The sequence below is a fragment of the Sinohyriopsis cumingii genome, chromosome 15, assembly GCF_028554795.1.
Source record: "Sinohyriopsis cumingii isolate HCF-2022 chromosome 15, ASM2855479v2, whole genome shotgun sequence".
NCBI classification, from domain to species: domain Eukaryota; kingdom Metazoa; phylum Mollusca; class Bivalvia; order Unionida; family Unionidae; genus Sinohyriopsis; species Sinohyriopsis cumingii.
In genome coordinates, this window is record NC_142975.1 from 148,646,904 (window position 1) to 148,664,026 (window position 17,123).

Below are 17,123 nucleotides of genomic sequence, written 5' to 3' on the forward strand. Positions count from 1 at the left end.
TTGTCGAAGGTATATTTGGGAATCAAAAACATTTGTTTGTAATAATCAGCCAACGTAGAGTTTTCTTAAAGAGTGATCAAAGAACTTAAATAAATACATACTGTCTGGCTAATGGCATCTTAAAAATAAGCTTTCTGCATTCAACAGGTGAATAAATAAATAAATAAATAAATAAATCATTGCAAAACCAAAGCCCACTATCATTTTCGTGTCAAGTTTTCTTTATTGTTTATGTAGTCGAAGAAATCAGATCATTAGCATATCTAGGCAACAATAACTAAAGGAAACTTGACAAAGTTTCCATAAACAAATCTAATGAATCTGTTGAAAAGAGAAAACGTCAATATCATGCCACGCAACGTGCAAGAAAGTTCCGGCCGTCGTGGATTTATGAGTAGCCATGGTTAGGGAAAATGACACAGAGTTCTGCAGACGTATAGTACCTGCGTGTACGATCCCACAGACGGTGTTTGATCATTTTAATTATTGGCATAATATTTTTAAAGATAGGAGGAAATAAAATAGTATGTCCATTGTAAAATAAATATAAAAATTAAGAAAACAGAAAATATTTTGTTTTACCTTTAAAACTTATTTATTTTTGGCATGTCTTAATTTTTTCTAAGACTTAAATTATATTCCTGCCAGTCATCGTGGGATTATTCTAATGCATGTTACTGCTATGGAACAGAACTCTCATAACTGATTCAAGTCATAGGATATGTGTAACGCATGAGAGAGAGAGAGAGAGAGAGAGTACCCTTTTCATCACATTTAGCACGGAGTGGTATGCGGTCCTTTCAGAATCAGTTAATCGCCTGTACTCTTTCCGTACCCGAAAACCTGATGGCGGACTAGGGTTGATGTCAGACTGACGTTTGGCTCGGAAGTGGTTATCGAAAATCCGCCTTTTTAAGAATTTAAGGTAATGCATATCGAAATCTGTCAAATTGGTCCATTCCCACTTGATCTTTTCTGAGCGAAAGTAATAGCTGTTGACGCAATGCCTGTTTAAGGAATGACCTACAGTGTTCGTTAGATTGCATTTCTGATGAAAATAGTTGAAGCATGACGTCATTTCTTGCGGCATGGGAAGGAACTCAAGGTAAGCGTTTGTAGACGTCACGCAGCCAATTAAAATAAGAAAAAATAAAAAGATTGCAAGAGCCATTGATGTCACTGAAAAAGACAAAATATTAAACGAATTATTCATTTAAAAAGGGATGAAACTATCAAACGATAGAATTTATTTTTTATTAGGAAGTTGTGTGATTCACATTCTTTTGATTTTAAAGGAGGAAGTGTATTCATTCTATAGTTTTCGCATAAATCCAGGTTTGTTTGTATCCCCCTACCGATTTCAATAACGACAAGATAAAAACAATTGCAAAGACATTAATCATTTCATTCATTGATTTATCATTTCTAACTGACTTTGACCAGGGTGGACCTACCATTGTCATTGTCTGTGTGAATCATGCAAAACGGAGTTTCCATACTAACACGGCGCCATACTGCGAGTCTATTTTCCTCAGACAACAGAGTTCATCCTATTCGGTAACTGCCGGATAATTCCGTAAATTACCATAAGGTCGAGAGTTGCGTTATATCCCTTTGCACACATGTGATAGAAATTACATCGCTTGTTAAATCCACGTGAAAAACAAATTTGTAACTGCCATTCTTTTTCTTCGCTTGATTTGGCATAGTAAATATCGGAAGTAGTGGTCGTGCATACACCCTTCGCTGAAAATGTACTTGTCCCTAAAGTGGAAATGACCGGCGAACAAGAGTTGTCTTTTACGCTGACAACTTCTGTTTGGTATGAAACGCGCAAATTATTACGGTGTTATGGCTCCTCTGGCCATAATCAGGCTTGAAGTTATAAATCAGTGAATAAACTAAGTTCCATGCATTTTTATCTCATTTATGCTTTTGGTTTTAAAATCTGTAGGGGGCACAAACAAAAGAAGGGGTATATTAAGACTACATGCTCTATATTTTTCACGGGTTTCTAAATAAGCGTCCATAATCAGATAAATGGTTCGACTGTAAGAGGATACTTTCTGTATATTCCAGTCATTGTTGAAAAACATTTGTTTGTTGTTACAATAGGGACCTTGACCTTTGATCTTTCAAAACGAGAATTATGGGTTTTCCTCACAACAAATGCTATACAGCAACATAGTGTGGTGATAGTAGATGATCGGGAACTGGAGGTATTACACGGAGACGAGATTGAGAACAGGCGGACTGACAGTAGTGCAACATCGCACCATAATTTCTGCTCAGAAACCAGTATTACCATAAATATCATCTTTGACCTTTGAACACCAACAATCTTTATTTATTACCCTAAATGCGAATCATTTACAAAATTTGGTTCATGAACAAACGTTATTCTGCACAGAAACCTATGACTGGCATTTAAAAAAAATTATGAGTGTGATTAGTTTTATTAATAATTCCGATTAGTATCCGAAGTGCAGTGCTCGTTCATTAACTAATAAAATAAACAATTAGCATAGGCAGACACGCCCAATATGATGGACCTCAAAAATTGTCATTATGTTGGTTTGTATGATCACAATCGTAGTCCTGTCAGTTTTCACTACAAGATGTGAGGCACAATGAACTTTTAAATAAATATGCAAGTCATTTCTAAACGCATACTGGGAATGTGGTGCTGTGGGAACGCGTGGGAACAGCGTACCCTTACTTTGTATGCGCTCGCAATTGTTCCCTTCCTCCCGCATCTGAGTAACATGCGTCCATCTAACTTCTTTATTGCGTTCTCTCACTTCTATTTTAATAATACACCACTGAACACATATCGCTGAAAACCCATCACTTTACAATTAATTCGTTAATAGAGGACAATAATTACAGAGGCACTCCTCATAGAACTGTCTCTTGTATGCAATGAAGTAGAATAAAATCAACAAACAAAAAAATAATTGCCTAAAATAGCACACATGCATTCTCAAAATGCGCAGACGTGTGACGCACAATCAACGTCATTAAAATCCAGCGAAGAAGCGAAGACCTGACACAGATGAGGTTATATTCGGTGGACCTTACCAGTCAGCATTCAAACTGCAGCTTTAACGTTTATAAATGTGAAAAACTTTATTTGGAACGTACCGTTTTTAGGGGTAAAATGGACAGTTTTATACACACTCTGGATGTCACATCAACCTGCCTAATACAAAGATTCAACTATGGGCAGCGGTTGTGTCTCCGTGGCTTTTTAAATGATTGGGTTGGAACCATGGAATAAATTTTAAAAAGCCACACGAAACACTCTTGTTTCTGGTAAATGGTTTGTGAATGATCTTGTGCAGCATTAATTTCCAGAGGCATTGGTTAGAAGTCGTTGTTTGGTACTTTGAGCAAACTTGATGTAAATTAGAATTGGTTTGTATCCTTTCAGGGAATAACACCATGGATTTGAAAATGAAACCATTAGCATTGAGCGACTTTGGCATGAGATTCCGACTTTGGAGTTAGTTGTAAGAATGAAATGAGATAGCTTAAGTTGTGATAGATTTGACGCTAGTGAACTCTTTTCTGTCAGTGTTGCAATTTTCTGTTTGGTCTAGTGGCGACGATATATTTCGCGCGGTTTGGTATAGGCGCTGAGGTCGTTACCGTCTTTTGGGTTTTGTTAGAGATGAGTTGTCCCGTAAAGACGCACAGTCTCTGTACAATGGGTTTTCTTCTTGGTAAACAGGCTGATGGACAGCGGAGTTTTTTATCTGCTAGAGACCCGTTGTGGTTTTCATCATGCATAGATAGAAAAATCAGCTTGTAAAGACCAAGTTTATTGGGGAATCACTAAAACGCTGCTCAAACATTAGAAAATTAATTACAAACATAAGAAAATTAATTAGCAATATTTATATATGTCTTTCTAGGAACTGGTTTGTTTCTGTTGTGTGAGAGATTGTACCACACATCGTTGATTATTTGTAATCTGTTTGATATTGGTCGGACTCGTCTTTCAGAGGTAAGGTCTCTTGGTTCAGCCGCAGAATGACTGACTGGATCGGCTTGAATAACCACGAGCGTGCGATACCCTCTTTTGCAAGCACCTTCAGGAATGACACCATGTCTGTTCATCGTGTAGATGCTGATGGAAGCTGTTTTAGAAGCTTCTTAGCTACCATAACAACGTGAGTTTATACACGTGTGCAGCAATGTAACCTACTTGCTCTGAAACAGACGGAGTGTTTTATTTTGTGCTGAGTAGTTTGGACGCATAAGGGTTTTTTCTCTCGTCATGTTGGGGTGACTAGAGACTGGGAGAGAAGATGCGATGTCGTAGACTTGTCGATCATAGGAAGCTGACATTGGGAAACGGTTTATATGGAAAACTGGTTGGCAGCCAATACAAATTGATATGACTCGACCTGCAGTATCTTCGTTGTGATAGCATCAGGTCCCTGCGTGTTTGACCACTCGTTGATGGTCTGCTTGTTGTACGAGAGATATTCGAGGCCTTGAAGCTGTAGAACCAGGGAAAAACTGTCATTCTGCTTCCGTTTACTTAGGCATGCTTGTTCATAAACTAGTAAGAGATCGGAGGTACTCTGACGTGGCTATCATCTGCCCTTTTTGTCTAGTGAGCTTGCTAAAGACGATCCTTATTTATTTAAATGGATTTGTAACCTGACATTAATATACAAAATTGCGCTACCTTGAAAGCATAGACAAAACCGTGTTATGATTGACAAGACAGTTCATTTGTTATATGTACATTCTTTTCAGGTGATGAATGATCATGATTTTTCTTTTATTTGATGGAGAGTGACGGATCAAAAGGATCAGATTTATTTATTTTTAGTATGATTGGTATTCACAGGTGTTTGATTACGAACATTTTTGTGTAGAATTTGACAATTAAAGTAAACACAAAAACAGCAATCGAAACAAATTGCAGTTTAATGAAGGAAAAAGATTTAAAGGAACACAAAATATTTCCCATTAATATAACTCAGGTCATTGTTGGTCAATTAAATGAAAATTAAAACATTATTGAATGAATTTCATTATCAGCTTAAATTGCATTATATATAGATATAGATATAGATATAGATATATATATATATATATATATATATATATATATATATATATATATATATATATATATATATATATATATATATATATATATAGATATATATATATATATATATATAGATATATATATAGATATATATATATAGATATAGATATATATATATATATATATATATATATATATATATATATATATATATATATATATATATATATATATATATATATATATATATATATATATATATATATATATATATTCAAGGGTATGGCGAGGTGTTCCATGCAAGCAAGACTATTGGTACTCTAACCCGCTGACGCGTGTTTCGAATCTCAGTAGGAGACATATTAAAGAATATATATGTATATGTAGGTGTATATATACCCATTGAAAAACACATCTGGGAGGCAGACTTTTTCACTGTTTTAAAACAAACATAAATGTTTCAAGGAATTAATTGCGTGAATTAAAACTATAAGATCCTACACCTGGATTTAAGTTCCATATAAATCGCAAATAGTTGTAATTTGATAAGGAAGTCCATGCTTATACAACGACTAAAGACTTTGAAAATGCTTGCGACAATGTGTATGCTGAAACTTTACATTTCTGGGAAGAAAATATCAACGAACCATAACGAAAACCATATCTCTGTCAGGATACATTAAGACAAAAATCATCAGGGTGGATTATTTTGCGGTTCGGAGGGAACTGGAAAATGGATTGAACCACTTGCGATATCCTAGGACTTTTTTTGGATACGTGATTTACACACAGAACGAAAAGAGGAATGAAATAAAGACAATTAAAAAAAGAATAAATGAAATAAAAAGTGAAGCTAAATCAAACTTTTAAGATACAGAAACGGTTAAAAGTATCAAATTCACCTCAGAGAAGAAAAGAAAGATGGTGTCAACAACTTTGTGCAGCTTGCCAACATAGACAATTATTTTAACTGCAAGGGTAATGACATTGAAATAAAAGTAACGAAAATTAAAACGGTTGCAATCGATAGGGGAACGATTCTGATAAGGGAAACAACACAGACGAGAACAAGATTTCATAGTACCAAACGTTTTCACTCAAACATGTTTCCGTAATGTGTTTAAATTTCGTTAGCCGACGACAGATGACACCATTGCAGAAAGTGATGCAATTGGCACAACGATATCGAAGAAAAAATGGTGAGTTAATGATTGATGCGAATATCTCGTCCAATACAAAACGTATGTTGTGTACGTGACTCTCAAAGGGTAAATGGACTGTGCAACCAACTGCGCAAATTAATTAGTAGCCTTGGCAAGGGTCAGAGTCGGCAGAGCTTTCCGTTATCAGAACAAAGAAATGCATCCAACTATGCAGTATGTTGAAAATAGCATGATATATTACATAGCAATGTGACAGCTACCTATATCAAATTAGTGCCACACATTATCCTTAAGTAAAATTGCAATTGTTCCCAATAAAAAGTTATGATGATTAATCGAGGAAAAAATAAATAAAAAAGATAAGAGGAACCAAACCACAACCGCCAGCATCAGCATTTTTTTTAACCACGATCGCCTGAAGCTCTATAACCTTTCCACCTTTGACCTAATGTACTGAATGTCATGGTACAAATAAACTTATCTTAAAGTATCGTTTGCTATTTGGAAACCTTTTTAAATTTGAAGTATGACAAGATAGTCAAGCAACAAATGTCACTGACGGTCAAACTTTGACAGTAACATGTCTAATGGAAGTATATTCTCTTTGTATAACTGAGTGAAAAACAGTCATTGCACATGTATGTTAGCATGTGCAATGACAACGACGAACTGAAAAGTGAATGCAACATGTGCAAGTGCCTTAAATAGTATATTTAAAGTGTATTTTTTAAAATAATGAAATAAGATGTAAGTATATAACTTACCTCTTTGACTACATTTATTTTCTGCATAATACTTTAAATCCGAATAGGTGTTTCTGTACAAGATTTTCTAGCACAAACTTTCAGCCTAACATGCACCTACTGAGCATGGGCAAAATTAATTTACCTGACAAATGTAATTAATGTCATGAACTGGCACGCTAGTTTCCTTTAATTTAAATGTAATTAGCGATTTATGCTTTTCCGGCATTGTTTGTACTAAATGAAATAAACAGCAAAATATACTGACAAAGTACAAAAATTATTTTTCTTGCAAAATGTTATGGTAAACTTAAGAGCTCGTTATCGATATTGTACTATCACTGCACATTCTTTTTATCATGTTATTATGTATTCACAAATAATAATAATAATAATAATAATAATAATAATAATAATAATAATAATAATAATAATAATAATGTATTAAATTGAGGAAGTGGATGATGCACATAGTCGAGGAGAACTTCATGTTTTTCTCGTAAGAAGAAAGACTAACAGCACAGATATATGAGAAACTTCGTAAAACCTAACTTGGAAAGACTGTCGATCTTCATTTATAATGGCACGCAGATTGTAAGGGGCTGAAGAAACACAAAATCATAAACTATAGGTTTCATTTCCTTGTAATATACTCGTATCCTGTCATCAGTGTGTAGTGGACACATATTTTAAAGAGACTGATGTTATTAAAGTTCAGCATGTTATATATATATATATATATATATATATATATATATATATATATATATATATATATATATATATATATATATATATATATATTAAACTGTCAGTGTGTATTTCAAGCATGAGCAATCTTGTTGAAATGCTATTATAAGGTCATTGTGTTATTCTTGTTCACGTAAGTAATGCTCAAAGGCCAGTCTTTAATGTCGCCAGCCCTTAATGTCGTAAGATGTGTGTTTGACAGTCTTTAATGTCGCCAGATATGGGTTTGACAGTCTCTAATGTCGCCAGATATGTGTTTGACAGTCTTTAATGTCGCCAGATATGTGTTTGACAGTCTTTGATATCGCCAGATATGTGTTTGAAGGTCTTTAATGTCGCCAGATATGTGCTTGGCCGTCTTTAGTGTCGCCAGTTATGTGTTTGACAGTCTTTAATGTTTCCAGATATGTGTTTGACAGTCTTTAATGTTTCCAGATATGTGTTTGACACTAATCCTTCACAATAAATTTATCAAAAAACGAAACATATTCCCATGTCAATTCCTAATATAATCATCTACAACCATTTCTACTGCTATGATCAGCTACCACTATCTTTACTGATATAATCAACTATAACCATCTTTACTGATATGATATATTCAACTGCAACAATCCGTACTCATGCACTCAACTACATACATCTTTACTGATATGATCAACTACAACCATCTTTACTGATATAATCAATTACAACCATATTTACTGACTTGATCACCTACAACCATCTTTACTGATATAATCAATTACAACCATCTTTTTAACATCTTTACTGATATCATCAACTACGACCTTTGTTACTGATATAATCAACTACAACCATCTTTATTGACATAACCAACATAGCCTTCTTTAGTGATATGATCAATTACAACCATATTTAGTAATACATTCAGCGACAACAATCTTTACTGATTTATCAACTAGAACCAATGCTACTGATATAATCAACTACAACCATCTTTACTGATATACTAAACTAGAAACATCTTTACTGATGTAATGAGCTACGAGAGTTTTTACTGATATAATCAACTAAGCATACATTTTTGTTGGAGAACCACAGCTATAGAAACAGTTATTGTTGTATTTCATACATTTTGTATCTTTATTTTTACTGTAGTTACATATAACATTCTCTGAGAAGTACAAATAGAACCGGATTAAATGAAGAATCAAGGAGGAATTTACTGAGTTTACCTTAATGGTGGCATTTACAACTGTTGCTTGTTAGTATGATTCTGAGTTTATCATCGTGACAAATCAAAAACAGTTATCACATGTTTTCTGTGATAATGATTATAAATAGGAACGCTAGTATTGTAAAACTGCATAATAATGTTGAATTACGGTACTTATGAATAATACAGAAATTCGGCGAGAGTCAAATTGAGTCACTTTATTGCTTTGTATCAAGATTTATTTCAATAACGGCCTCTTTAACATACGTGTCTGGTCTTCCTCCGAATTACAAATTATTGTTCGTTTGGTTGAAGTGAGTAAAAGCTTTATAACTAAATCTATTGTCTATTAGCTGTCAGCCATGGCCAATTCTCCTCATACAGACAAGTAAATGCCATACTAATTTCAACAGAATATTCCATTTGGTCCCCGAGCTTCCACGTGTATACAACAGCATCAGTGATCGAAGATTTGAACATCTTTGGGAGAGCTTGAGTCAACCTAATGGCTCCAGAGCAGGGCCTAAACTTAATCGGCTTGCTATTGGGTATCACGCACTGTGGCCTACACACACGTCCACATATGTCATGTGCAGACAGGATAGCCTCAGATACACCGTCGATTGGCGGCTTCCTTACACCTATGTATATCATGGATGACGTCAGGGGTAGTCTGCTATCTACAATTGCATAATCTGTGTATACCCCATAATAGTTGATCCCATTAGATTGTACATATACTGGAAAAGCTCCAGACGGGTATTTCATACACTTAGAAAACTCTTTCGGAGCTCCAGGCTTTGCAAAAGTATAGATAGAGGCGCCAACCGGAGAGAAGTATATGTCATTGGCTTTCTGGTATTCCCCTTCGTAATAAGGGTAGCAGGCGTATGTATAGTCACTAGGGCGCATGTGTACGACCTGCACTGGAAAGTACACCCAGTTCTTACAGTCGGGTTCTCCGTCCACGGAATATGTATTTTGCAAAGGATAAAACTGAATATTAGTACTGATATCTTCTATATCGTCTGCAACAGGTAGTGGATGAATGACAGCTCTTCTTCTTCGAAGAGGTGCTGGACTTGCTGCAGACCGTGTCCTGGAAACGCACACATTCCTGGTAAGATCGCATTCAAGATACTGAGATCCACATCCAGTGGGGTTCTGTCGACTGCAGGAAGGAGCAGGTTCGTACCGGTACCAATTCTCCGTCCAAAAGTCAGCATAGCCATCAATGTTTCTGTACTCCGACAAATTCCGCCCCCACATTCGGCGGTCTGCCTCATGCAAATTCACGTTTGCTGGGTAATCTGTTGTCGGATTGATATTGCATACAGTTCTCTGCCTCTGCCGGAATAGCTCCCATATGTAATCCACAAAAGCATGATGCATGAAAAATACCGGATCATACGTAGCTGTTTGTAAAAATGACATATCCCCACTGGAGCCGCCAACAAAATTGTGTGGACCATTATGGTGGGCTTCTATCACAGAATCACCAACACTAGGCGGTGAAGAGACATCACTTGTCCTACATCGGGTCAGAACAATAGCAATGTTTTGTTTAGAAATCAGCCTTCCCCTACGGTTGTTGATGACTCCTCTGGTTAGAAGTCGACTCTGACCTCCCGGCCATCTTGCAAATGGCCCTGTCGTTACGGTGCCCTGACCATTGCCTAGAAATTGACTGGTCCAAATTATTGACTGGGATGGATCAGTCGTCATATCGAAGTCTAATGTGGAGTCCCAGTAAGGTAACGAAACAGAACTGTCATACCTCCGAAGAGCCTCCTCAAGTCTGACAGAAAAAGATGTACACATATTAGAAGAAATTCAATGGGAGACAACTGTGCCTATACAGTACAGCTTTTCGACATGGACGACCACTTGTAAAAGATACAGATGTCTAAAACTGTTCACATGAATGCATGAGAAAACATTGAGATAAATGATCATACTGAATATTTCAGATTCTATTTAGAAAGGAACTCGGTCTTATAGCCAAATGATAATTAAATTGTGTACCATGTATCTTTCAACGTCCTACGTCTATGTGTTTGTGTTTTTGTTAAGGTATGTGTATGTCTGTTTGAGTGCGTGAAAGAGTGTATGTGTGTTAAGAGAGAGAGAGAGAGAGAGAGAGAGAGAGAGAGAGAGAGGGAGAGTGCGTGTCTGTGTACAGTGTAATGTAAGCCCTGTGCCATCCAAGAAATGCGGGTCCTTGATGCAAGCGGTTGAGAACATTAGGGTCCCCGGCAATGTTTCTGTGGTAACTGGAGATCTCTTCGAACACTCCGTCCTAAAGTAGATAACTAAAGAGGAAAAATGGGATATATATATATATATATATATATATATATATATATATATATATATATATATATATGTGTGTGTGTGTGTGTGTGTGTGTGTGTGTGTAGGCCCTTAGTCTTTCGACCCTTCATGAGTCTTTTTCGAAGGCAAATACAAAACAGAGAAGACAATCATATAAAAAGACAAACCGTTGTCTTTGTAAAACTTTACATGACTATGACTTGTAGCGTATGCTGAAAGATAGTTTATATTGACCCAGAAATCGATGAGCCATAGCGTCATCTGTTATTTTATGTAAATTTATATACGTGCAAATTATATCCCGGATATTTCATTGTTATAGTTGTAATTATTGGTTATTGGGTCTCTAATAAGCAGTTGTAATTATAGTAATGCACAGGTTCATTAAGAGTCGAAAGCGCTTAAGCTAGCTAGATACTAGTTTTGCACTGTTCGTAGTCAGTTTATTACATTATCTATATATTCTTAGTTGTAGCTCTGGTATGGTTTATGCAAAAACACAGGAGTAAGCATCGACTCAAGTACTTCGGAATGACAGTGTTTCAGACAACATTTTTTCCTGTTGTCGTATTAGCCAGTGTGTGGTCATGTAGGTAAACATATGCAGCCTAAACAAACGATATGGATTGTGTGATATTGCAGTTTGATTATCCTGTACTTAATGTGTGTGTGAGAGAGAGTTGGATTTTTAACGTAGCTTTAACAATTTTTCAGTCATATCGCTGCGATGTCTGCAATGTGGCAGTTTTTAGAGATATCTAGCTTTGGGCTATCATGCTGCAGACATGTAGCATCATGTCTCACCCAGTCACATTATCCTGACACCAGGCCAACCAGTCCTAACACTGACTTCTTAATGCTTAGCGCCAAGCGAGGCAGCTGCTAGTATCATTTTTATAAGTCTTTTTTATGACTAGGCCAGGACTCGAACCCACGACCTCCCGCACCCGAGGCGGACGATCTAACCACTAGGTCACCGAAGTGGTCCTATAATTAACTAGTACCGTTGAAGAAGTAAACGGTGTATCATTATTACAATTGTTGATGTTACTGTTGTTGTGTTTTGTTTTTGTTTTTTTGTTCACACTGAGCTTTTATATGGATTCTGGTACAAATGAAAATATTCATGTATTTGAAAGATAAACACGGTAATTCAAAACATAAACTCAGTCATAGTTATTGGAATTATGCCCTCGGAGAATGAGACAGTGACCGTTTTATAGGGAACATATTTAGCATATTTTATGCATTAAAGAACCACATGCTACAGTGCGCGTATGTACACGACAACCGTAGGCTTCTCAAAATGATTCATGGAGCGCAGAAGTTTTTAATCTGATTGCATGACCAATGTCACGTTCCTGTTAGAAGTTAAAGCTTATGTTCCGTTTTGTAGAAAGTGCATTGTTAAACAGACAATCAGTATGACCCAGAAAGAGAGATGGGATATAACTACCAGAATAAATCATACGAGTTTAATTAGTTTCCAATGTATTATATAAAGAAGCCATTTGCGATATATCTAATGCTAAACAATAGACCCCAATTTGAAATATCCAAAAGAGACGAAAATTATCGATTGAAGTAGTTAAGTAGTACGATGCTTGGTGTTTGTTTTGCTCATATTCTTGTACAAGCCAGAGAGTATTTTTGGAAGTGTTCTACCTTTTAAGAATAGCATGGTGTTGCTAGCTCTTCTGATGATTCTTTTACCAGGTCTAATGTTTCAGTATTGGAGTTCCTGGTAAATTGTTTTATCCAGATAGCGATTAAAACATGCTAGTTCTATTTACAAAGTAGATTTCCTCTATTCGCGTAATGTTTTAAAATACCATGCATTTGTGTTATATATATATATATATATATATATATATATATATATATATATATATATATATATATATATAGATATAGATATATATATATATATATATATATATATATATATATATATATATATATATATATATATATATATATAGAGAGAGAGAGAGAGAGAGAGAGAGAGAGAGAGATATTGAATTCAAGTAGAAATAGTGATAGCTAGCACTGTAGTTACACGAAACATATTTTCAGGTAGGCTGAAGATTTTGATGTATATTTATGGATATAATATTAATGTTTATATGCCCGGTTCTAGAGGTGGGGTATTAAAAATCGTCACTTACATTAGTCTGTTCTTCTGTCCATCACACAATGTTGTCGACGCAACTAGTCACCCAGCGTTTGATATATTGCCATGAAACTTGATAAAAACGTATGATCACCATCCGAAGAAGAGCATATTGCTCCGGAATTTGTTTTTTTTTTGAGTTATTACCCGTTTTGTTATGCAGGCGAATGCAGCATATGACAGAACCATGTCATTACAATTAGTATAGAAGTTATATATATATATATATATATATATATATATATATATATATATATATATATATATATATATATATATATATATATATATATATATATAGAGAGAGAGAGAGAGAGAGAGAGAGAGAGAGAGAGAGAGAGAGAATTATAAATATACACCATACAGAACGGAAAGTGCTATCGCTGGATTCTGTAGAATAATGCTTGATAATAGTAGGCTGAATTAATATTTAATACAAATAATACAATCATACAGGTCAGATAATTTTTAATTGGTTCTATATGGAGATTCGAACCCAGGTCCGCTGGTAAACGGCACTCATCGCTTTGATTGCACACACGAGCCCATATTCCATCACGACTAAGCACACATCACCAAAAATGATACTACTTAATCGGTGTTATATGCACTCGTTTGTAGCAGACACACATCCATGACGAATCAGTAATTCATTCTCAACTATCTATACAGTCATTCCGGATCACTATGGAAAAAAAACCAAGGTACATATATATATATATATATATATATATATATATATATATATATATATATATATATATATATATATATATATATATATATATATATATATATACATATATATATATATATATATATATATATATATATATATATATATATATATATATATATATATATATATATATATATATATATATATATATATATATATATATATATATAGAGAGAGAGAGAGAGAGAGAGAGAGAGAGAGAGAGAGAGAGAATTAAAAATATACACCATACAGAACGGAGAGTGCTATCCCTGTATCTATAGAGAATGCTTGATAATAGTAGGCAGAATTAACATTTAATACAAATAATACTATCATACAGTTTAGAGAATTTTTAATTCGTACTATACGGAGATTCGAACCCAACTCCACGGATAAACGCATGATACGATATGATAGTATCATTTATATTGTGTTGTGTTGTGTTGTGCTGACCATTGTATAAATACGTATTTGTCTAGTTTTTGTATATGCATGTCTATTTACGGATCTTAAGTTTAAAATGATACTTAAAGGCAATCAAGATGACCACCCAACCCCACCTCAGCTATTACACAAATGCGAGTTTAGCATTAACTCTTTTTATTTTTTGTTTAATTTCTTCACGGCACGTACGAGTACAAGATAATGTTATATTCTATAATTTCTTTCCAGTTTGATTTCGATAACTTTCCATTAGTTACACTTACTGTTTGCATTCGGTTGAGAGCGGCATGGAATCTATTTCTCTCAGAATCAGTAAGCTGACGATATTCCTTCCTGATCCGGAATCCAGATGGCGGGAACCGCAATCCACCGGTCTGCCGTTTGTGTATTTGATGATCCAGTCCAGAAATAAACCATGAAGCGTTGACCCAGCTCCAGGAAATATCGTTGGACCTCATGGTGTTTGTCTCCAGACATACTTTATAAATGTGCTCACCAACAGTCGTGGTGATGTTCGTGACCGTATGACACTTGTTCAGACAATCTAATAGACCCTGTGGCATTGGCATTTCTTCTATCAGTCCATGTACCAAAGTGTAGTAGACAATTACATACAGCAGTCCTTGAGGGCGGTACATTTGTATGCTCTTAGAATATACTAAGATGACGTAGGAGAATTAATATAGATGAATACAATTCTATAAAGAAAACTGTAATGGCCAATAAATATGGCTATATCGCAGATTATCTAAAACATAGTACACTTCAAAAAGCATTGGCAACGGTTAACGGAAGATTGCATGTTTAGTCAGGTTACAAAATGTAATAATTTGAAAATTCATAGAACAATTAAATAATTTGTTGGGATATGTCGTTCAAATTATTTACTTTCTATATGTTTGGTTAATTTTAATGAGAATCAGTTTAACTGAATAAATGAAAGAACGTGGATGATTTCCCCCACCCCACATATGATCAAAACATAAAGGGAAACATTTTGACATAAATAATGGGCATTTGAAAAAGAAGTTCTGAATATTTTGTTATTATATTTTAATTTCTCTGAACATGTTAATAAATTTAAGTCGATAAACATGCCAAATAAATTTTCACGAAATGGTATAAAGCTGCACATTCAACAGACAGGACATATATATATATATATATATATATATATATATATATATATATATATATATATATATATATATATATATATATATATATATATATATATATATATATATATACATGCGTGTAAAGGTAAACGATGTAAAACTGTGGGAGAAGAAACATTCGTCTCCCGAGGAAAGAACATCCGGTAAAATCTGGGCAATGCTAGCGTACTCTCTTGCGATTATCAAGACCGAAATTACGAATTCAATTCTCAGTCATGGTTTATGGTGGTTTCATGGTTTTAAAGATTGTCGTAGAACCATTCAAGATACCCCACGCTGTGGAAGACCGTAGTCTGAAATTTTGAACGGGAAGTGGATGATGTGACAGAAGTATTTGATAAAGATGAATTGGAATATATTTCTGATGAAGACGATCGAAACATATTTTAATATATTTCCTTTACCACGGAATCAATTCGCCAGCTGCTTTTCGAATATCCTAACGCATTATTTCAAGTTCAGAAGGTTGTGTGTTACGTATTTGTTGACGGCTTATCAAACTTTGCTCAGGTTGAAATAGCCAAACAGTTACTCGCCAAGTATGGAAAGAGTGACCAGAGACGTTTAAATGAGAGGGATGATTTTTTTTCTGAATTCAAAGAAAAATAATAATTTTAATCACAGGAAAAGAACAGAGATCACAAATTGCTCGGCGTGGTCGGAATGTCAAAAGAGTTTTAAACGTATTATATTTTTTTTATATACAAACGATCCGGTTCAACAGTTTGCATTTATTTCAAAGACATTATAAATTAAATAGGGATTAAAAACGGACAGTAAATGTTCGAAAATGCATTATAACAATGAAATCCATCAGTAAACATCTCAAAACAAAAGTAATAGAGTTAAAGAATAAAATCGAAACACTGGTACCTAAGGTTTTCGAACGCCATTTAAGCTTGATTTATATACATAGATGCATACTTAGCTACTTACCACCTTTCGTTCCTCGTTAAAAATGATCAAAGTTTTAATTGCTACTCATATAAAAAGTTGCTCATTATGCCACTTGACCATTCCTTGACTCTGAAAACCCTCTAAATATCCACACACCGTTAAGGATATAAATGTATGTTTCTTTTCAAAAGGCACCCAATTGTACATGCTGCAAAAACCATAGTTGTCCATGCTTTATATACAATGACCTAACTATAACGATATTTTATTATTTTATTCTTTCAGAAAATAAAAATTATTTAAATTTGTATCATTTTATCACAGTTTAGTTGTTTTGCTTTCTACTGACTATTTAAAAAACTGATATCCAAAGTAAACTAGCAACTGTCAGCTGAAACAAATGTCATGGTGAGATAAATGTGGAACAAATTACATGTTTAGCATGTAAAATTTACTGGTGCATATGCAT

General features: G+C 34.6%; 2 protein-coding genes across 4 annotated transcripts in view; both read right to left on the reverse strand.

Moving 5' to 3' along the window:
• LOC149783031 (tyrosinase-like protein 1) overlaps nt 1-7,335 on the reverse strand; it is a 68,953-nt gene extending 61,618 nt beyond the window's left edge. The window contains exons 1-2 of the mRNA XM_089934619.1: nt 6,999-7,335; nt 761-1,179 (exon numbers count right to left, since the gene is read on the reverse strand). Of these exons, the coding sequence (XP_089790745.1) occupies nt 761-1,171 (411 nt within the window). The 5' untranslated portion in view covers nt 1,172-1,179; nt 6,999-7,335. The remainder of the gene's footprint in view (nt 1-760; nt 1,180-6,998) is intronic.
• Nucleotides 7,336-9,110: 1,775 nt separating this feature from the next.
• On the reverse strand, nt 9,111-16,882 carry LOC149783032 (uncharacterized). Of its 3 annotated transcripts, none has more exons than XM_089934622.1 (4): nt 16,694-16,882; nt 14,843-15,237; nt 11,088-11,206; nt 9,111-10,705 (listed from the first exon to the last, which is right to left on the reverse strand). In XM_089934622.1, the coding sequence occupies exons 2-4, from the start codon at nt 15,215-15,217 to the stop codon at nt 9,247-9,249; spliced, it is 1,953 nt and encodes a 650-aa protein (XP_089790748.1). In that variant the 5' UTR covers nt 15,218-15,237; nt 16,694-16,882; the 3' UTR covers nt 9,111-9,246. The 3 variants fall into 3 exon arrangements, with proteins under 3 accessions (XP_089790748.1, XP_089790749.1, XP_089790747.1); XM_089934623.1 differs by having other exon boundaries at nt 16,682-16,706; XM_089934621.1 differs by lacking the exon at nt 16,694-16,882 and having other exon boundaries at nt 14,843-15,667.
• Nucleotides 16,883-17,123: the final 241 nt, after the last annotated feature.